This window comes from Dipodomys merriami, unplaced genomic scaffold (genome assembly GCF_024711535.1).
Source record: "Dipodomys merriami isolate MVZ:Mamm:240054 unplaced genomic scaffold, mDipMer1.0.p SCAF_158, whole genome shotgun sequence".
Taxonomy (NCBI): domain Eukaryota; kingdom Metazoa; phylum Chordata; class Mammalia; order Rodentia; family Heteromyidae; genus Dipodomys; species Dipodomys merriami.
Window position 1 is genome coordinate 264,769 of NW_027202915.1, and position 23,393 is coordinate 288,161.

Below are 23,393 nucleotides of genomic sequence, written 5' to 3' on the forward strand. Positions count from 1 at the left end.
TTTACACCATGTCTCTACTGCCAGAACAAAACACAATACACATAGCATACTAGAAATATTTGGTTCTTTTTAATCAGCTGTTGATGGCATAATAAAATAAATTTAAGTGGTAACTAATTTAAACATTTACTAGTTCACGGAAGGATAATCTACAACACAATATGTTATGCCTAACTATCTAAATAACACACACCCCTTTTTTGTTTTTCCAAATAAAGGAGAAATGAAGGCATGATCAAATTTATGGCCAACAATTTGGGTTCTTTAGACACTTGCATATGATTTTGTAGATATACTGGCAGGCACAATGTTGAAAACCAATCCATTAGATTTAGATTTTTAAAAAAGGAAAGCTACACATCTCAGTTCATATCTAAAACTAAACAAAAATATCCACTGAGTATCATAATAGATCTTTTAATGACTATTTTTTAAAAAAAAAACATGGTAGTTGTTTTGGGGAAGCATCTTTTCTCTTTAAACACTTAACGCATTAAATAATCTGTAGAGAGAAGAAAGTTCTGTACAAAGGGACCCATTATAACACGCCCCCTTCTCCCTGCCAAAGCTCAATTTTGCAATGGTCTCTGCCAAAAATACCAGTTCATACGTTAAGACAGAATCCATGGCATTACGGAGTTCACAAAGCCCATCCTGCCTTCACTTTTTCTAACAACAAAAGTTACAATGAAAGAATGATCAGAATGTAGAAATGCTTGTGCAAAACTGCATTGTTCTTACTATCTACAGTACTAGGGGGCAAAACTAAGGAACATACAATGACAATGAAGAAAACCTACATTGGAGGTGACTCGAGTTCAAACAAAAAGGATTCTACCTATTACTAAACATTGAAAGGAAACGTGGCACCATGAGCGGCAGGAGCAACAGGCGATTCGGCCATTATGCCAGGTGAGGAAGCTGGCACCAGAATATGCCCAAGTCTATCTCCACAATAGCCACCACCTCACAGCCTGGAAACCGGTGCCAGGCTCCACACACATTCCATGTCTTCATTCTGGAACTTGTAAGTCGTAAAGGAATATTTGAGTAAGTCTCTTCCCTCCCTGGTAGGAGTGTTTCTGACATCCCTGGCCATCCTTAAAAGAGTTGAATCATAGACTCTCTGGATTTACCCACACCAATCCATTTCACTGGAAAACAGAACAAAGACAAAAGGACATAAAGAGCATCAATCATCCATCCAAACTTCTCAGGTCACCATTTTCCCTAGAAGCTTGTGCTTTCTGCTAGCAGATAATGCCTGTTCCTAATGGGCCATAGACACAGTCAAGGTAGTCACTTTTCTTTTCTGCTTTTTTGTGGTTGGTAGTACTGAGATTTGGGCTCAGGACCTCATATTTAGTAGTCAAGTGCACTTATACCACCCAAGCCATGCTCCCATGCTAACATACTACTTGAAATGTACAACATTTATAACTTCTTAATCCCTAGTGACTAGGATACTAAAATACTGGTCTAAACCAGCAGAGACTGGAAGAACTTTTGATTATCTGATATCTAGAAAAGCATCTTTGATAAACAGATAATAAGTAGAAGTGTCACTGCGCCTTCTATACCAAGTAGATACAGAAGTGTCACTGCACCTTCTATACCAAGTAGATACTGAAGTGTCACTGCACCTTCTATAGCTCAAAAAGTAGAATTATAGACCAGCTTGCATGGCCTGCCACACCAGCACGAGGAACCCCTAATCATTTGCAGCCCCTGGCTTTAGGGGATCTGTAAAGTTACTGGGTTTCACATGGCGCTGTTAGCATAAACTTTTATAAGTGTTCACCAAAGTCTTTGTTAGATTCACTGCTATTTAGTTCAGAAAATGGTAGCCAGTAACAGTAGGCAAATATGCTTACTCAATTTGACACCACACGGAAGGGCTACTGCTCATCAGGAAAACAACCACAATACAAAATCAGTCCATGCATACTAGATTTTACATGGAAAATATCCTGTCTACTTTTTCTTTCAACTCCCATTCATGTAAGAAGATAAACAAAAGCATCTGTTAAGAGAGACTCCACAGCCGGGCACTGGTGGCTCACGCCTGTAATCCTAGCAGCTCAGGAGGCTGAGATCTGAGGATTGAGGTTCAAAGCCAGCCCGGGCAGGAAAGTCCATGAGATTTATCTCCAATAAAACCACTAGAAAACTGGAAGTGGTGCTGTGGCTCAAGCAGTAGAGTGCTCGCCTTGAGCTGAAGAACACAGGGACAGCACCCAAGCCCAGAGTTCAAGCCTCAGGACCAACCGAAAAAAAAAAAAAATGACAGACTGCACATAACTTTATTGTGCCTATCTCACTGGCCAGCTTGAAGTTTTCATTATTAATAGAGTTTATCCAGTCCATTTTTTATTTTCTACTAATGTGATTTCCTCTTGTATATAGTTATTTCCTAATGCCTATTCAAATAAACTTCTCCAACTCTTAAAGGTGCTTTCACTCAAATGCGGGGGGGGGGGGGGGAGCCCATAAACTAGTTTTCAGTGAGGGTGAAAATCAAAAGAAAAGAATGAACAGTCAAGGGGTAAAAGCAAAAACATGTCAGAGAAGCTAAGAGGGAATCTACAAACTTGTGGCAAAGCTCTTGCCTAGTAAGTGCAACTGGGTTAGATCCCCAGTAACAAAAAAGAAAAAAAAAGTTTAAAAACCCAAACAGAAACAAAGTATTACATTATTGTAAGGTCTGAGCTGCGAAGGCAAGGCAGACTCCTCCCTCCTCTTGGCCAAGTCTCTACCTGTGTCACCTAGGTAACTGGCACACCTGGAAGCAGTCAACTCACCCTCCTCCAAGGTCACATCTTGGGTTGGCCCTGGTCATGCCTCCCATCAGACCGTGGGAGGGTCCTGGGCCCTGAGGTCACATCTGCATCCAGTGTGGCCATACCCTTCCACACACCTGGCTGCACCTTCCCCTCAGTTTCCCAGGCAGGATATCAGCTAGCCCCTTCCCACCATGTGCTCTCCACCACGCACTGCGGGGTAGCAGTTCAGTAATAAACTTCTCCTTCCTGCCTGAAATCTCTTGTGTTCTCTTCATCAGCTACCTAATTAAACCAACCTATTCAATTTACCTTACAATTATGTGTTCTAATACATTGCTGGGAATCCTGAGATCTCTTCAAACCAATCTTTGCTTCTGTTTGGAAGGTCAGTTAAGGCAGAAAGAGCAGGGCTGAGGTACAGCTTGACTAGCAACACAAAGCCCTGAAATCCATATCCACTTCCCTGCTCCCAAATACAATGATTTTTTTCTTTAAACAGAAGATCCTAGTTCATAAAATGTTTACCTGGAATCTGAAGCTCATCTTCAACAAACCGAACATACTGTTGTGCATTTACAGGTAGTTCCTTAAACGTCCTTGCACTGGATATGTCTGTGTTCCATCCTGGGAGAGTCTTGTATTGGACTTCAACTTTATTTAAGACATCATGGTTAGCTAAAAGTGAAGGAGTAGATACGTTCATGGTACATCTTATTTATTATCAAAAATCTTTTGGACAAAGTTCAAACACTTACCAAACACATCAGAAATGTGTTAAAATTTAGAAATTTCGGGCTGGGAAGGTGGCTCAGTGGTAGAGCGCTTGCCTTGCATGCCTGAGACCCTGGGTCTGATTCCTCAGCACCACATAAGCAAAAAGAAAGAAGCCGGAAGTGGCGCTGTGGCTCAAGTGGTAGAGCGCTAGCCTTGAGCTGAAGAGCTGAGGGACAGCGCCCAGGCCCAGAGTTCAGGCCCCACAACCGGACCCCCCCCCCAAAAAAAAAAGTAATTTAGAAATTTCTTAGGTTTTAGAAAGGTAACAACAAAAAGTTAACAACACTACATTCACCAAGTGGGGAAGTTTCCTGAAGCAAACATTTCTGGAGCTGTATGTGATCATTCACTGCAAGTAGAGAGGCCACACAGTTCTAACATCAGTTCACACCAAATCAGTCCTGCCTGGGAAATGACATTTGATGCCAAACTTAAAACTTTCCATTTTCAGAGCACCTCAGATTTCTATACTATCAGCTGTGGATGCTGTAACGACAGAACCTCCCAGAAGGCTTGCACATACTTACTTCTTCAGAGCCTCCCCTGACCTTGTCCTTCACACAAAGGAACCACTGTCCACATTCGATGGCGTGTGGGTGTGGGAACACAGAGGACTGGGTCACTTAGCCTAATGTGGAACAACTCTGAAGAGCTATTCTAGCCCCACAGCTCTCCGAAGGATCACCAAGGGCAGCACCACAGCTCAACTTCTTTCTCCACCTGCCTGCTCCCATTTCCCTCACAGCATGCTGCTCACACTTACGAACCGCTGCAAATCTCCACAGCAATCTGTTTCTAGAGAACTCAATTTTAGACAATTGATGCCAATAGTTTGAGAAGGATCTAAAATGGGAGCTGAACTGAATGAATCAGCCCTATTGAGTCTCTTGGTTCCTCTTCCACTGTCTACCACAGCAGTTATGACGCGTCTGCTCCGTGTGGCCCATCCCAGCATGTTCTCAGTTGATCTCTGTCACACCTCACGGGAGGGCGCTCTGTATCAGCATACACTTACACTCATCCCAAGTCATCCTCCACTGCTTCTCCCTTGGTTTGTATGTACCCTCACTCTCACTACCTGCTGTCACATGCTAAGCAGGTCCTTGCAGACCATGTAGAACCTGGTCCCTTTCTGCCTAAGTGCTTTCTTGGTTGGGATTTGGCCTTTAGAGTCTCTGCTGATGAGGAGGGAAAATAGAGGTAGATCTAAGACAGTCACGTGGTGCCCCCTTCAAGGCAGAGGCCTCTACGCATCAAGCAAGGAAAGCCCTAACATCAGTAGATGGCCGTGAATACTGTCATAGCAGATTTGCTGGAGTTGAGATTATACCATTCTCTAGAGCTCTACTGTCTAGGTAGCCAAGTCCTGAGACTAATTTTCTTCCTTATCCCCCTCCCTATAGGACATGAGATTCTCTCCAGATGTTGCTGAGAAAGGCTTCTGACACATTTTACCTTAAACTGCCTCAGTCTTTAGGAATGCATTCATCAAAGGCCATCCATTCCCACTGTCCCAGTGTGCTGAGTCTTCAATGTTCTTGGTTCTCAATTCCTCAGATTCTGCCAGTGTTTTGCTTTGCATTAGTGTGACAAGAACACTTAATAGCTTATTGCTTAATTGCCACTCCACTGCCCAGTGGCAGTGATCACTGCCAGGGACCTCCCTTTCCAGCCATGATGAAACTCACAGTTCCAGACCAGTTCTCAAACTATGACAACTGAAGAGTTATCCCAGGAAATGAGACAAAGAGCAGAACAAGACTGTTTCCTGAGAGACAGAAAGGAAACAAGAGCAAGTCCTTTCAAAGACACTGGCATGGAGACTAGGAAGGTGGCTCAATGGTCGAGCGCTTGCCTTGCATGCATGAGGCCCTGGATTCGATTCCTCAGCACCACATTAGCAGAAAAAGCCAGAAGTGGCGCTATGGCTCAAGTGGTAGAGCGCTAGCCTTGAGCTGAAGAGCTGAGGGACAGCGCCCAGGCCCAGAGTTCAGGCCCTATGACTGACCCCCCCCACCCCACCCCCCAAAAAAGAAGACACTGGCATGGGCAGAAAATGGCAGCTCTACTAACCTCAAGTGAAGCAGAAAACAGATTGGCAAGGGAGGAAGCAGAGGGAGCTGTAGACAAGGGCCCCTGAAGAATGGTCCAATGCCACAGCCTCGGCTCAGCTCGGCTGGACTGTTGGGGCAACAGCAGAACTGTCAGATCTCAGCCGGTAGCTGCTGTGCAGCTGAGGATCAACAGTGCTGGTGAAAGAGCAGGCTCACAAGAGCGCAGTATTGCTAAAGTTTGGAAAGAGCTCGTGAGTACACTTTAGTAACTCTCCTGGCTTCCAGCTGATATGCCAGAAAGGCTATTTCTTAAAGCGGTACCCTTGAGTAAAACCTACTCCTAATCTCCCCACACCTCTCTCTACTTCAACCCCTAATAAAGCCAAATACCACTTCCCCTAAGATCCACAGAGGAGAGAGAATTGGAAGACTGATACACACGTTTAGGGCACATCTTGGGCTTTCCATAAGTACACTGGCAAAGCACAAAACAATAAAGTTAAAGATGACTAGTCTCAATTTGATGGTGCCCTAAAATAAGAATCATTACTACGGAGAGGAAGATAACAGAATCTCAGTCTCTGCACTATATATCTACAGTGTTCAATACTCAGCCAGTCACTAGGTGCAGAAACAGTCCTTAGGCATTTCACAACTAAGGAGTAGATTAGTGAAGAGAAACCAAACTTAAGATGATCCAGAAGTTGCAGTAACAGGAAAGTAGATAATATTAAGAAAATTCAATCATTAGGCTGGGAAGGTGGCTCAGTGGTAGAGCGCTTGCCTTGCATGCATGAGGCCCTGGGTTCGATTCCTTAGCACTACATAAGCAAAAAAAAAAAAAAAAAAGCCGGAAGTGGCGCTGTGGCTCAAGGGGTAGAGCGCTAGCCTTGAGCTGAAGAGCTGAGGGACAGCGCCCAGACCCAGAGTAAAGGCCCCACGACCGGACCCAAAAAAAAAAGAAAAGAAAATTCAATCAGTAAAAAGGCATGTTTCAAAAGAGAAAAAAAGGCCGGGGGCTGGTGGCTCACGCTAGTAATCCTAGCTACTCAGGAGGCTGAGATCTGAGGATTGAGGTTCAAAGACAACCTGGGCAGGAAAGTCTGTGAGACTCTCATCTCCAATTAACCATCAGAAAACTGGAAGTGATACTGTGGCTTAAGTGTTAGGCACTAGCCTTGAGCTGAAGAACTGAGGGACGGCATCCAGAGTTTAAGCCCCACGAGTGACCAAAAAAAACAAAAAATTGTTAATATGTGAACTACTGAAATATGCCAGTAAGGAACAAAGTATAAAACAGAACCAAGAGCCGGGCGCTAGTGGCTCATGCCTGTAATCCTAGCTATTCAGGAGGCTGAGATCTGAGGATTGTGGTTTCAAAGCCATCCCGAACAGGAAAGTCTGTGAGACTCTTATCTCCATTAAACCACTAGAAAACCGGAAGTGGCACTGTGGCTTAAGTGATAAGAGTGCTGTCTGAAGAGCGTAAGGACAGCGCCCAAGCCTAGAGTTCAAGCCCCTGACCAACAACAACAACAACCAAAAAGAAACAAATGGAAATTCTAAAAAACAATCTAGTCATTAAATAACTATATAGCCAATCATTAGAAAGTATCAAGTCTGAAGGACAAAGAAAAATAAGGACAGATAATGACGAGGATTATCAAAGTGTGTGAGTGTGTACATATATCTTGTCACAAAAGGAAAAGAGAGAATACTTAAGAGGCCAGGAACTTACCAGATGATAACACAGGAATGTCTGTCTAGAAGGAACTCTTTTGAACTCACAGTAATGAGCTGCAGCAGTGAGAACAGCAGCAGTATTGTAAAAGGGTTCAGAGATGACTGACTAAACTCCAGGGCTGATGGAAGGAGATGCTATTGTAGGACTAAGAAACCTGACATAGGAGAAACCTGACCTGATGAAAGAATCCCTAAAGACTTAAAGCCAGGCCACAATGCCTCCTTCAGAGACAAGATGAGCTTCATTAGCATTGGGTATAGCAATCAAGGTGACAGCTAAGAGAAGGTAGTCATCAGAGAAGAAAGCAGTTGGAAGACAGACAAGTAGTCAACAAGGCCATCAGTCAGTCTGTAAAAGAAACTTTCACTTCAAAATGAAGTTAAGGATGGGTTATCAAGGGACTGGGGATAAAGTCCCAATAAAAAATAATGACTACCAGGGCTGGGAAGTTGGCTCAGTGGTAGAGTGCTTGCCTTGCATGCATGAGGCCCTGGGTTTGATTCCTCAGCACCACATAAGCAGAAAAAGCTGGAAGTGGTGCTGTGGCTCAAGTGGTAGGGCGCTAACCTGAAGCTGAAGAGCTGGGGACAGCACCCAGGCCCAGAGTTCAGGCCCCATGACTGACCAAAAAAAAAAAGACTACCGAGTAACCTCAGAATCTAAACTAGTTTTCACAACCGTCACACAAGTGGCAGAGAGGCTAAAGCTAAATGGAGGTTCTGCCCCATTCAACACAACAGCAGATGACTGGGAAAGAGGACATCTAGGCATTCTAAAGACTTAGACACAAGGATCAAAGTGACACTGAAACCACAGCACCCCTGTTAGTGACAGGGCCAGATTATAAATGGTATCTTGGCCCAACTTCAGCTTGCAGGATCTCACCGGTTTCACAGATTTACCTATTCCTTAATTCTCTAATCTTCAAACATAATGTCGGAACATGCTAGAAACTCTATATTGTTTCCCTGGAATGTTATCATGGAAAAGCAGACTTTGAAAATCTTTAAGGCCAGTAAATAATGGCTCACAACTGTAATCCTAGCTACTCAGGAGACTGAGATCTCAGGATCACAGTTCCAAGACAACCTGGGCAGGAAAGTCCATGAGACTCTTATCTCCAATAAATTGCTCAGGAAAAGAAAAAAAAGGCAGGAAGTGGCACTATGGCTCAAGTGGTAGTGCTAGCCTTGAGCAAAAAAAGCTCAGGGACAGCACCCAGGCCCTGGCCCAGAGTTTAAGCCCGAGTCTGGCAAAAATAAATAAATCTTTAAACACAGACTGGGGGAGGTGGGGGGGGGGGGTTAAGGGAAGAGTACCTGGAAAATGAGGTATTATTTCACCATCTAACTTGTAAGCAACTCCAACTTTGATTTCTGTAAACATGTCCAAAATGTCCAACTTGGTAAGAGCCAACCTAATTTTGAAGAAAAGGCAATGGTAAACATCCACTCTTAATACCTATCTGATTGATGTGACAGGAGGAGAAAACTGCAAAGTTCAAAGTTCCAAAGCAACTCTGAAAACAGGTTAGCACTGTATTTTAAGGCATGTCATACATAAAACACTAGAGAGCAATGCATTGATGTACACTCTTCCACTGAGTTACTTTCTAGTGATGACAACAGTCCTCAATGGTAGCTCCACTCTTGCTCAGGCTTCTTATGACAACACTGACTGTGGGAGGCACCAGGCGTTGTTATGGATGCACTCTGTGCCATGCTCTGGGACACAGAGATCACCAACCCACATGGGGACCACAAGATCAAGTACACTCTCACACATGCCCTTAGCCCTCCCTTCTGGTTACCATCTTACCAGCACTTCAACCCTTCCGGTCAGAATTATGAATGAAGAAACGGGCTGGGAAGGTGGCTCAGTGGTAGAGCGCTTGCCTTGCATGCATAAGGCCCTGGGTTTGATTCCTCAGCACCATATAAGCAAAAAGAAAAAAGCTGGAAGTGGCAGTGGCTCAAGTGGTAGAATGCTAGCCTTGAGCTGAAGAGCTGAGGGACAGCGCCCAGGCCCAGAGTTCAGGCCCCAGGACCGGACCAAAAAAAAAAAAAAAAAAAAAAAAAAAAAAATTTAATGAATGAAGAAACTATCACAGAGACCTCTTCATGATACATGAAATTTCCCCCAAAAAAGGTTTCTAAGGGAAAATCTGTGAAAATTAGATATACATTGTATTTCTTCTAGCTAACCTACTTAGCTTGCCTTCTGTACTTTCTTACATGTCAGACTATTGTGATTCTTTTGTGCCAACTTTGGAGAGCTAGAAATACAACTTGGGGTCTCTCTTCTTCTACTTCTACCTAGAACTACAATTTTGATTTGGAGACTAGGAGTGGTATTTTTCTACCAGGGCTTTACCCTAAGTCAGCACTCCACAAAAATCAAACCTGGCCAACAACTCTCCTATGATTTCCTTAAAATATGTGGAGAACACTCACGCAGTAAATCCATTGATCATATGAGCATATTTGATTGAAACAAGGTCCAGCCAACCACATCTTCTTTTCCTTCCAGTAGTGACACCAAATTCCATACCTCTTGTTTGTAATAATTCTCCAATTTCCTAGAGAATGAAAAACAGAACTTAGAAATTAGGATGCCAATGCTATACACCTAGAGAAATATAGTACATTATATAATAAGCCAAAGCCTCTTCTGATAAACTCCACAGAGATGATAGATTTTATCTGAGGGCAGTAAACAGATCACCTTTGGCTTCAAAATCTAATGCTACATAGGTAACTTTGTAAAGTGTAAACTGCAAGATTTTTTAAAAAGCAGCTAAATTATACCTATTTAAAATAAGTTGTTATGCTCTGCACATGTGTATGAAGTGTCCCCCCTCAAGGTTTACGTATTGAAGGCTTGGGTCCCAGCTGGTGGTACTACTGAGAGATGACTAGTTCAAGTGCACTAATTTATACATTAATACTTATTATGTTAATATAGTAATAGATATATTACTATATGAATGCATTAATGCATTAATCTACTGATAAACTCATAACTGAATGGACAGCTAGGAGATGGAGTTACTGAAGAAGTAGGTACACCAAGAGTGTGCCTCTGAAAACTATTACGGATTCCTTGGCCTCTGCCTCCTCCTGCCTTCCTGGCTGCCCTGAAGTGGGCAGCTTTCCTCCACCACACCCTTTGTCTCAATGCTCGTCTAACTACAGGCCCAGAAACAGAGCCAGACCTTGGACTGAAACCTCCAAAACCATGAGCCAAAATGAACCTTTCCTGTCTTTGTTTCCATAGGAAGTTTGTCACAACAGTGGAAAGCTAAGGCCTAAGTAATTAATAAGTAATAGACAAATCCAGTCAATTGTTCTGACCATAGTCTGATATTAAATGAAAGGCATAGGAAACCAGAATTGATTAAGGGGAAAACCTACAACAGGCATGCCTTTTTCTTTCCATAGTTTTAACTGGATTTTCTAAGAACTAGACTTACATTGTCCTGTTCTGTAGGGAAGGCGCCAATACCAACTCTAGTGGTATAAGCCTTCACCACACCATACACTTCTCCAACATTCCGAGGCGGCATACCCAAACCCGTACAAACGCCTCCAACCGTACAATTTGACGAGGTTACAAAAGGGTAAGTCCCTAAAACAGAACCAAACATTAAGATAAGCACACTTTCAAACAGAATTGCCTTCACCAACTCTGCACCTGAGTATATTGCAGGCTTCTGACAGACCTGACAGAGCAGAACCGCCCCTGCCCGCCTCAAGCCTCAGTGTCTTCTTCTGTGTTGAGAGCTTTAAGGGAAGAAGAGCTTCCCCTAGAGTGGAGCTGTGGGTGCATGCTGACTCAGCTCTACAGTGGACACTCACTCAGAAATCCACTCATACATTTGAACAGAACCCCTACATTTCAAGCAGATCCAATTCCCCATATAAATAGTTAAGGTGCAGCAGCAAGCTGGAGTGACAGCAACGTAGTAAGAATTATGTGAATTCCACATTATCCCCAGCTCTGGATGTCAAGCCACATATAATCTCAAATTACAAGAATGGTTAAGAATGGTGTACTTTTTCCCTCCTTCACACTAACTGTTCACTCTGCTAGCTGAGACACAACTTTCCTTCCAGACTGGCTATGCATATGTAATATCACAAGCCCATATCCATTACAGAGAAACGCACTCACTTTAGTATATTAGGGGTCAAAAGCCAGTGAAGTGTCAGCCATAGCTGAGAACAATCAGCATAATCTGGGATAATTATGAATGGATGCAATCACCAATAAAGTTACCACCAATAAATAAGAGGGATAGTGGTTTGAAGAAGGTAAGCACTGACCTTCTGGGGATGAAGAAGATACTCTGAATCCACTCATAAAGCCTCATGCTCAGTGGAAACAGGCTCTCATAAGTCTAGCAATATGCATGTTAGTGTATACTTCTCTTTTTTTTTTTTTTTTGAACCACAATGCCAATTCCAGTTTCCTGGTAGTTTACTGGAGATAAGAGTCTCACTGACTTTCCTGCCCAGGCTGGCTTTGAACCATGACCCTCAGATCTCAGCCTCTTCAGCAGCTAGGATTACAGGCATGAGCCACCAGCATCTGGCTACTATACATTTATTTAAAGAAAGGTTGAATAAGATTCTTCCATTGAATTTGTCTTATTTTACTATTACAGAGAAATGAGACTTTGAATTAATGAGCCAACTAATAACTTTACCATTTATAGAATTCCAAATCCACCAATTCAAGATGACTGCATTCCCCTCCCCCCCAGTGAAGTACCAAATCTAACACACATATTGTGTTTCCTACAATATTCCTTTAAAAATCTTGGCATAAGATGACAAACTTCCACTGTGCCTAAGCACAAGCTAAAAGCATCACCTTGGAGCTCCCTGGTGCTCACATGAATTATTTACATCTTAAGTACTTTAGGTTCAGTCAGGCTCCCTATGAATCACAGTGTCACTTACCAAAATCAATATCTAACAGTGCTGCATTTGCACCTTCTACCAAGATTTTCTTTGGTGGTCCATGTAGGGCCTCATATAGGAAATAAACTCCATCTCTCACCATTGGTTTAATCCTTTCCATATAACCCTATGCACAAAAACAAAAACCAGTTTCCATGTACACCAATGTATTCACAAAATAACCAGTATAAGTATAATTACCTGACTTTGTAACAGTGAAAACTGATGAATGCAGAGTAGAGCTGGGCACCAATAGTTCACACCTATAATCCTAGTTACTCAGGAAGCTACAATCTGAGAACTGGGCTGTGGAGCCAGCCCGGTAGACAAACTTGGAGACTCCTATCTCCAATTAACCAGAACAGCTGGAACTAGAAGCATTGCTCAAGTTGTACAGCATCATTAAGAAAAAAAAAAAAAACAGAACAAAACAAAAAACAGGAACACCTATCACCTATTAGAATTGGGTAAGAAGTTACCCAATTCCACTTACTATTCTTCATCTACTTCACATTCACATGGAAGATGTATAAGTAGACCTGAAAAGCCATACCCATACTTAGGCACATAAATTATTTCCAAGTTGCGAATAATAAATTTAAAATATTGTTGCATAATAGAACAAAAAGAAGATGCTAGTCTACTTTCTAAACAATTACAAATACCTAATATTTTGGAAATATTTTTTAATTTGTAAATACGGGCTATTCAGTGAAGACTATTCTAGAACAGCATATAGTCTGTAGCCTCCTGGAAATGATGCTGTTAATTAGCATACACACAGTTCACCAATAACTGTAGTCTCCACACTGCTATCTAATTTAAGCACCACTGACACCTAAAATTTGCCAGTAGGGAGCCTCACCTATGCCCAGTTATTTTACTCTTTTTTTTTTTTTAGAAATACAATGCTAAGGAAACTGACTAGGGATCACCACTCCTAAGTGGGCTGGTTAGTTTTCTTATCATCCTACACTGCCCCTTTGCTGATCTATACTATAGTAAGTGCAAGTCTAGGTTCTCGTCTACTCAGAATGAACCAACAGCTCTTCATACCCCAGAACAAAAGCTAAATTACCTGTCATTACATGCACGTCCCACTCCTGCTCCATCTAATGTCCCATCTAAGCCACACTGAGTCAAGAACTCAAAAAATGCTAGGTCCAGGCATAACTGGTAAATTTCTTTTGGCAGTTTTTATATAAAACTGGATTCACTAAAAGATCTACTTATCAATTTGGAAACCAAATGTTTTAAGCATATTAAAGAGCTCAGAAAGCATTACCTTGAGTTTCTGTAATTCACCTTCAATGTCTACTTCCAAAGTAGGATATATAGATTTGTACTGGTTAGCCAGAACTTTGAACCTAAGAAATGCAGAGAAATTACAACACTCTCTTTAAAAAATATTTCGAACAGTCAATTCAAATGATTTCTGTAGAGCTTAAGTAGGCTTACTAGCAAATTATTCCTCAAACTCAAAATAGTTGTTTTTGTTTTCTTCTTTGTGCTGGTTCTGGGGCTTGAACCCAGGACCTAGGTACTGTCCCTCAGCTTTTTTGCTCAAGACCAGCACTCTTCCACTTGAGCCACAAATCCACCTCAGCTTTTTTGGTGACTAATGGGCGATAAGGAGTCTCACAGACTTTGCCTTGGCAAAGTCCTCACATCTCAGCCTCCTGAGATCCTAGGATTACAAGTGGAGCCAGCTACAGTGCCCAGCTACAGATAGTTTTTTGAGAAATAAAATTTGAGGGCTGGGCTGGTGGCTCAGTGGTAGAGTGCTTGCCTTGCATGCATGAGGCCCTGGGTTCGATTCCCCAGCACCACATAAGCAAAAAGAAAAAAAGCCGGAAGTGGCGCTGTGGCTCAAGTGGTAGAGCACTAGCCTTGAGCTGAAGAGCTGAGGGACAGCGCCCAGGCCCACAGCTCAAGCTCCACGACCGGACCCAAAAACAACAACAACAAAAAAAAGAAATAAAATTTGACACAGGAAATCAGCTGTATGAATAAATGATACTCCCAGGATACTTATTTTCAAGTTTGAAACTAAGCATAATGTGTATGCTGGGAGAAAAGAAACACAGAATGATTGAAACCTGTAAAAACACAAAAAGACTTAAAAGACTTAAATCTGTAGTTACTTTTAATTTTTTACTGTGTAAAAAAACCAAAGGGCTAGCTGGGCGCCGGTGGCTCACGCCTATAATCCTAGCTACTCAGGAGGCTGAGATCTGAGGATTGCGGTTCAAAGCCAGCCAGGGAAGGAAAGTCCATGAGACTCTTATCTCCAATAAACCACTTGAAAACCAGAAGTGGTGCTGTGGCTCAAGCGGTAGAGTCCCTGCCTTGAGCTAGAGAGTGCAGGGACAGCGCCCAGGCCCAGAGTTCAAGCCCCACCACGGACAAAAAAAAAAAACAAAAACAAAGGGCAAGGTTAACATGATGTAAGAGAGTCAGAGGCAAGTGCTTGCACATTGGCTCAAGACTGTCAGTGGAGCTGCCCTGCAGTGCACACACAGTGTTAAGAGAAAGGTGTGCAACAAGCTCGTCACTCCGGCCTTGATGACACTCACTGATTAGTTACCACGTTTCCACTGGACAGCTCCTACAGAGAGCACCATCTCGCCGGCATTTCTGGTGTAAAGGGTACTTGAATAATTTACTGGGGGCTAGGGAGCTAACTGGTTTGGAGAGAGGACAGGACAGTCTTTGATCTGCAAATCCCCGGGGTGTGGGACGTATGCCCTCGGCACAGTTTCTCAGGAAACCATTTTTTTGGGGGGGGGGGGTGAAGGGGGGTCAGTCATGGGGGCTGAACTCTGGGCCTGGGCGCTGTCCCTCAGCTCTTCAGCTCAAGGCAAGCACTCTACCACTTGAGCCACAGCGCCACTTCGACTTTTTCTGCTTATGTGATGCTAAGGAATGGAAGGAACCCAGGGCTTCATGCATGCAGGGCAAGCACTCTACCACTGAGCCACCTTCCCAGCCCTCAGGAAACCATTTCACACACCAAGCCTCAACACAATCTGGCCTTGTCTTCTTGTGCTATTATTCCTATCTCATTACCATGTGATTTTCATGAGCTAAATCTGAAATTAAGACCCAGTCAGAAGGTGGTAAAAATAACTTCAGCATTTAAATGACGTCTTTTAAAAATCTATCACAACTTAACTAGAATACTGATTTTATTATTTCTTTACTCCAGGGTTAAACTTTTTTTTTTTTTTTTGGTCGGCCATGGGGCTTGAACTGGGCCTGGGTGCTGTCCCTCAGCAATTCAGCTCAGGCTAGCACTCCATCACTTGAGCCATAGCACCACTTCCAGTTTTCTGGTGGTTTACTGGAGATGAGTCTCACAGATGTTCCTACCCAAGCTGGCTTTGAACCGTGATCCTCAGATCTCAGTCTCCTGAGTAGCTAGGATTATAGGTGTGAGTCACCAGTGCCTGGCCAAAGTTAAACAAAAATCCATTTGTTCTTTCAAATTTGAAACACAAGTTAATTACCTCTCAGAGAAGCCACTGAAGTCAGATACAAGATCACACATCCGAAGTCCACTCCGAGCAGCTTTGGAAGAATAAACTGGGCCAATGCCCTTTTTTGTGGTACCCAAACTTGAAAACAAATTATAACAAGCTTTGAATTATAGGACAATGGCAGGTATTATAGTAAGATCAAAGAATGAATTCACATGACTATTTCCTATTTATACTATTTCTTATAAATTTTCATAATTCTACTGGTTTTCTCTGAATTAAAAATTTATTTAAACTTCTAACCTGATCCATAACCTGATCAGGATATGGACATTCTTAAACTACAACCAAAACAATTTTAAAATTAGAAAAAAAATCATATTGGAGGGAAAAACAACATACTGGGGAAAGGCAAACAAAGGGGTGACATTGTCCAAAAAGAAATGTGTTCATTACATGACTTTTGAAACAGTAAGTTAATAATAACAATAAAATTATGTATTTTTTAATCATACTTTTTTCCTGCTTGCTCTTGTCTTTGTTGTTCCTGGATGCCATCAGCTGCTTGATGAAAATCAAATACTATGGAGAAATAAAACAAAATCAAAGTTGCTGTGGAAATAAAGACACAAGACAACATATTGTGCTTCAAATTACAGAGGTTCAAAATCCTTTAAAACTCATTATGACAAATTATATGGGTAAATCTGAACAAGCGGTAATGGCAGGAATAAGATTACAAAGCCAATTGGCCTATTAGCTTGAAAATATGCCTATGCTATCTATTATAGACTTTAGTATAGTCCAATCTTGGACCACCCAACCCAAAATTCTAAAGGTCCATTTGCAGAGGATCAGGCATGTAGAAGCTTCTCCAGGCGGAATATGTCACCTTCTACACTCAGATTCTCTTCCCACCACCAAGATTCACAAGTATTAAGACAATATCAGTTTATTCTACTAGCTAACTTCCTATGCCAACAAGTTCTCAAATATTTACTCATTGAATTTATGGCTAGTGTTATGATGACGCAGCACTAGAATTCTGGTCCCTGAACAGGTAGCTAAGATTTTTTTTAAAAAACAGCTATCTGGCCGGGCGCCGGTGGCTCACGCCTGTAATCTTAGCTACTCAGGAGGCTGAGATCTGAGAATCTTGGTTCAAAGCCAGCCCGGGCAGGAAAGACCGTGACCTCCTATCTCCAATAAACCACTAGAAAACCGGAAGTGGCGCTGTAGCTCAAGTGGTAGAGCGCTCGCCTTGAGCTGAAGAGCTGAGGGACAGCACCCAAGCCCAGAATTCAAGCCCCATGACCCACACACACACAAAAAAAAACAGCTATCTGGAAATAGAATTTAGCAACAAAACTCACCTAGCCCATTTTAAGTGTACAACTCAATGGTTCTTAGTATATGATTTCTTTTCACTAATGAAGTTACTGTTTCCAAATTAAGAAGTTGAGATGTAGAGATGTTAAACAGAAGGACTGATGTAAGGATCTTGGAAGTAATGGTAGTTTTTGTGAAAGACCTTCTAAACATACATAGAAGTAGCACTGGAAGAACAGTGAACTTCTGGACAATGAAACTTGACTGATTCCATGAAACTTGGCCTAGAAGCACAGTCCCCTAGTCTCCTGCTTTTCAGATACTATGACAAGCTCTCTTGTTTGGCACAATGATAGCCACAGCTTTGGATAATCAGCAAGGATCTGATGCTCTTACTAACAGAGCTTGACAGGGATTTTAAATTTCCATTATGTCATTTAAAATTATACAATAAACCAAATACTTGTACTGGTGACACATAATTAGGTAAACATAACATTCTTAAAATTACATAGCCAGGTGCTGGTGGTTCACACCTAGTAATCCTATATCTGAGGATCACTGCTCAAAGCCAGCTAGGTAGGAAAGTTCGTGAGACTTGTATCTCCAATAAACTACTCAGAAGAAGCTATAAGTGGCACTGTGGCTCAAGTGGTAGAGTGCTCGCCTTGAGCTGAAGAGTATAGGAACAGCGCCCAACCCCAGAGTTCAAGCCCCACGACCGACAAAAAAAAAAAAGAAAAGAAAAGAAAAAAGAAAAGGAATCCTTGCATCAGTTGCTTAAATATGTCGACAATGTACAGAAGTGGTCAACAGGGCTGGGAAGGTGGCTCAGTGATAGAGCGCTTGCCTTGCATGCCTGAGGCCCTGGGTTTGATTCTTCAGCACCACATAAGCAAAAAAAAAAAGAAAAAAGCCGGAAGTGGCGCTGTGGCCCAAGTGGTAGAGTGCTAGCCTTGAGCTGAAGAGTTGAGGGACAGCACCCAGGCCCAGAGTTCAGGCCCCAAGATAGGACCCAAAAAAAAAAAAAAGAGAAGTGGTCAACAATTTACTCTTAAAATCTTTAAATAGACAATTCAAAGCAAAGATATTAATAATGTACTGTGGAGTTTACAACATAAGGTAGTCATGAAATAAATTACAATAGCACAACAGTAGACAAGGACATGGAATCAAGCTATTGGAAGAATCTTTCAAGTCAAATATTCTTTGAAGGTAGATTTTGTTAAGGATGTATATTGTGAATCCTAAAGCACCTACTAAATGTGTAAATAAGTATATATAATAAGCTAGCAGTACAGATAATATAACAAATGCTTAAACAATGAAGACTCAACTCTTTTTTGTTGGTCATGGGGCTTGAATATAAAAATATATATCACACGTATTATTACTAACATCTAAATTTTAGTCTGAGTTCGTGTCTAGGATCAATCCACCTCCATCAGAAATTTTTTTTTTTGGGGGGGGTCGGTAGTGGGGCTTGAACTCTGGGCTTGGGCATTGTCCCTGTGCTCTTCAGTTCAAGGCCCGCGCTAGCTCTACCACTTGAGCCACAGCGCCACTTCTGGTTTTCTAGAGTCTTACTGGAGATAAGAGTCTCACGGATTTTCCTGCTCAGGCTGGCTTTGAACCGTGATTCTCAGATCTCAGCCTCCTAAGTAGCTAGGATTACAGGCATGAGCCACTGGTGCCCAGCATCAGAAATGTTTTTTGTTTTTTGGGTTTTTTTTAGTCCAGTCGTGGGCCTGAACTCTGGGCCTGGGTGCTGTCCCTCAGCTCTTCAGCTCAAGGCTAGCACTCTACCACTTGAGCCACAGCGCCACTTCCAGCTTTTTTTTTTTTCTGCTTATTTGGTGCTGAGGAATCGAACCCAGGGCCTCATACATGCAAGGCAAGAGCTCTACCACTGAGCCACCTTCCCAGCCACCCAGAAATGTTTTTAAAGACATTTGTGGTAAAGGAAAAACTATTATTAAAGGAACAATAAAAATATAAATAAAATAACAAGAATTTCTATTTGTCATGGCATAAGTCAACTACTTTGCTGCTACCCTGGATCTCGGATCTTTCTGCATGAACGCTGCCTCTGGCTGCCTGGTAAGAGTAAAAGCAGCTAAGTAACTTGTCACAACACTAAGCCATGTCGAGCTGTACCGTGTCGTCAAGCCATGGCAGGAGCATCGGCACAGAGGAGGGTGAACAGCCCTGCCTGGTGTTTTGGAGATTTTACAGGCTCATACTGACAAATAGCTCTCAAAGTCCTGCGTGAAGTACAAAGATAACCAGCCCACTCAAAGAACACCTAGGGCAATGACACTCATGTAAAGATATTTTGCAGTGACAACACTGAATTGTTTTTAAATTTCACTTATTAAGAAGCCCAATAGAGTGTTAACTATATGCTAATATCAGTAGTTTACTTCAAATAAGTTATTTTATTGGTTACTAATATTATTCCTAGGCTCTAAGTCTGTCTAGCTATTTCTGAAGACACTACTATCTGATTTTTTTTTTTTTTTGGGTCCGGTCATGGGGCCTGAACTCTGGGCCTGGGTGCTGTCCCTCAGCTCTTCAGCTCAAGGCTAGCACTCTACCACTTGAGCCACAGTGCCACTTCCGGCTTTTTTCTTTTTGCTTATGTGGTGCTGAGGAATCGAACCCAGGGCCTCGAGCATGCAAGGCAAGTGCTCTACCACTAAGCCACCTTCCCAGCCCTACTATCTGATTTTTATACTTGATTGAGACATTTTTTGAAAACTGTGACAAGGTTGCCACTTAAATAAAGGTCAATACTAAATCTTTAGCTGCTATTGCCTGAGGCTACATATGAATTTAAATAGTTTCAGTTCAGATCAATCATATAGAAGATTCTTACATGGTTTACAGTTACTATTCTCTTTTGGCTAGTCTCTTAACTATACAACAGCTAATTAACAATCCCACCAGTTCAGAAAGAGTAACAGGGAAGATAAGCCAAAATTTACTGGTAGCAGTTAATTCTAATCTAGTTTATTCTAATCAATAGAGATTAAACTGGATAAAAGGCAGTAATTATTACATTGTAGGCACTGAGTCATTCTAAAGATTTGCCAAAGGGTAGAGGTACTCTAACAGGAGTTTTACTCTATGCATATATGTGCTTTGTAATTTGATATGGCTTGTTCTTTAATAGAAACATAGGTGCCTTTTAAAAACCTGTTATTCCTTTGCTAATCTTAATTCTGTCTTCAGAAATAGGTGTTATTTCAGCCTAGCCCTTGTCAAAACAGGAAAAAAAAATCAGAAAGATCTCATATGTTTGGAACTCTACCATAATCCATCCTTCTAAAGTTAAATAAGACTAAAATAAATTAATTATAAATGATTTCACTTGAAAATTTTATAATAGATAGTTGAAATAAATAAATGTCCTCCATACCAATATGAGCTCGGTCAGATATGACAAGTCTTTTTTCCCAGCCTTCTAGACCTAAAGAAAGAGAAGAAAAGATACATTTTCTCAAACATTTTATGTAACAGTTTCTAAATTTTATGGAATGTCTAACCAATCCTGTTAGCTTTTTTTCTGCACAGAAATATGTTCAACAAGTTTCTCATCTAACATTTATTCAATATAAAAATTTACTTTCTTTGAGCAGTTCTGGAATTTAAACTCAGGGCCTCGCACTTGTTAGAAAGGTCCTTTATTGGGTCACACCAACCACTTTCGCTTTTGTTATTTTTAAAACTTTTTTAAAAATTAGCATACATTAGATGAATAAGGGGGTGTTCCCTGTGACATTTCCACACATAATAAAAATGTATTTCTGTACACTTCCCCTCTTGTTACTCCCCCGCCCCATCCTCCTCCCTTTAAAACAATTAAACAGTTTCAGTTGGCTACACTCACCTTTCATTCATCCCAATTCACCTTCTTCCTTAGCCCTCCACATTGCTGCTGTGTCCCCCACCACAACCTGGACCAGCTTAACTTTTCTGTCATTCATTAACTGTATATTAACTGCACTGAGGGGTTTCACTATGGTATTTCAGACCTGCATATGTGTTGTTTTGTTCAGAATAATCCTCTATTACTTTCTATTCTCCCAGTATCCTGAACCCCTATTAAGTGTTCACTGAACTTTCTTATGCAAAATATTAGTGAGAAACAACCCCCCACTAACCAACAAGCTGGTGTGCACCTATAATCCAAGCTAAGGTAGAGGCATACAGGTAGAAGGACAGTAGTCCAAGGCTGACCTAAGTAAACACATTAAGACCACACAAGAAAAATAACTAAAACAACAGGGCCAGGGTATGGGTCAAGTGGTTGAAACCCTACCTAGCAAGCACAAAAGCCCTGAGTTCAAGCCTCAGTAATACCAAAATAAAAATAAAAATAGATGGAGGGACAGATGTAGAGAAAAAGCTTTTGCCATGCACAGGTATCTGGGTTTGATTAACATATCATAAGAATTAAAAACTAAAAAAAAAATTAAAATTAGTAAAGAATTATTGTCAGTAATATCCAAGATTTGTTTTGGAAGTTAATTCTTTATAGACTAAGGAGAGCCTCCCCGGTAGTACACTACAAGGTAAGCTACTAGCTGAGCTCGGTAGGGCCTGTTCTAAGGTCAGGATTACAAAGCCTCAGGGGAGAGGATGCAGCAGGTGAGTCAGCCACCAAGGCCAGCAGAGCCAAGCACGGGAACCCTACGGGGGCCGCACAAGACACAGGTCCTGATGGAGGGAGGACAAGAGAGACAGTAGGTTCTGCAGCCAGACAGAATAGTTAAAGACAGTTCAGGGCAGACAACATACTTTAACATCAGCAAGCTGAGTACTTTAAACTCTAAGGGGAAACTATACAATGAGTGTCAAATTCTCCTCCCATCGTAAAGAGGCGGCTTAACAGAAAGGGGATGGGGATGGACGGATACACTGCACAGAAGCAGCAATGCCCCTCGCTTGAATAGAAACAACCTCTGTCACCCTGGTCATCAGCCTGAGGGAGCACTCATGATCTAGGCAACTGGGGAATTCCCGAGAGTCCTGTCAAGCACTCATACATTCTAGACACCGTAAGGTCAAGTTTGCAAGTGACCAACCAATGCACAAAAATCTGAGACCTACATAAAGGTATTATTATGAGATGTCTCATGTTGTTTAAAATTTTATAATGAATGAAATTTAGTAAATGACCTAAAATTGCTCTATAATAACCTAAAAATTGAAGTACAAGACAGAAATGTTACTTCTCTGCTAATAGAAGAAAACGACAGCTTAACCGCTGGACTGGCTCTTCCATACCTTTTCCTTTTTGAACGTTTTTCTCTACTTCTTCAAACAATCCAGGCAGATGAATTACCACACCATTTCCTAAAGCAAACACACAACCTTCCACTTTAAACATCTGTACTTACAATGCATACATATATAGAATATGCAAACATAGACACTGATGATAATCGTTTAACTAGAACAGAAGCATAGGATAATGATGATTAGAACATTCTGAGTAACCAGGACGTACTCAGAAATTATTTGGGGTTTTACAAACTTTACAACTTTGGTGCGGGGCGGGGGGGGGGGGGGGGTAGAGGATGGGAAGGGATGGGAAGGGGAAACAAAGGAGGAGGCTACAATGTTTGATAAGAAATGTACTCATTATCTTGCCCATGTAATTGTAACCCCTCTGTACAGTATTTTCACAATAAAAAAATAAATAAAAATAAATTATTTGGGGTTTTAAACAGTGTAATGTAAACAAATAATACAATACAATATACTGAATATAAACACTAAAATTATACTCAACAGAACTTGAAGTTTGTTTGAAATATTATTTTGAAAAAACTATAGTTTTAGTCACAGTAGAAACAAGATCAATGTCCATCAATTAGGGAATCACATTCTACTAATAATTATAAAATCAACTTGATGTGATTAAAATTTTTTTTTTTTGGGGGGGGGTCTGGTCGTGGGGCCTGAACTCTGGGCCTGGGCGCTGTCCCTCAGCTCTTCAGCTCAAGGCTAGCACTCTACCACTTGAGCCACAGCACCACTTCCGGCTTTTTTTTCCTGCTTATGTGGTGCTGAGGAATCAAACCCAGGGCCTCATGCATGCGAGGCAAGCGCTCTACCACTGAGCCACCTTCCCAGCCCCGTGATTAAAATTTTTAAAGATGAAACAATTGAAAATAGCAGAGGGCGTCACTTGTTGTAAGGGCTCAGAACCAAATCTTCTTGCAGTAAAAATATTTAGAAAACTGATTTGATGTTCC

At 41.7% G+C, this 23,393-nt stretch overlaps 1 protein-coding gene across 3 annotated transcripts in view; it reads right to left on the bottom strand.

Moving 5' to 3' along the window:
- LOC138827576 (adenylosuccinate synthetase isozyme 2) overlaps positions 1–23,393 on the bottom strand; it is a 37,970-nt gene that overhangs the window by 4,306 nt on the left and 10,271 nt on the right. For 2 of the 3 annotated variants that reach the window (XM_070023160.1, XM_070023159.1), the window contains exons 3-12: positions 22,420–22,488; positions 20,549–20,599; positions 16,314–16,380; positions 15,829–15,936; positions 13,605–13,686; positions 12,320–12,446; positions 10,828–10,982; positions 9,809–9,933; positions 8,675–8,772; positions 3,309–3,458 (exon numbers count right to left, since the gene is read on the bottom strand). In XM_070023160.1, coding sequence (XP_069879261.1) covers positions 3,309–3,458; positions 8,675–8,772; positions 9,809–9,933; positions 10,828–10,982; positions 12,320–12,446; positions 13,605–13,686; positions 15,829–15,936; positions 16,314–16,380; positions 20,549–20,599; positions 22,420–22,488 — 1,032 coding nt within the window. Of the gene's footprint in view, positions 1–33; positions 1,155–3,308; positions 3,459–8,674; positions 8,773–9,808; positions 9,934–10,827; positions 10,983–12,319; positions 12,447–13,604; positions 13,687–15,828; positions 15,937–16,313; positions 16,381–20,548; positions 20,600–22,419; positions 22,489–23,393 lie in introns of those variants that run through there. The other variant, XM_070023161.1, reaches the window with a different exon arrangement.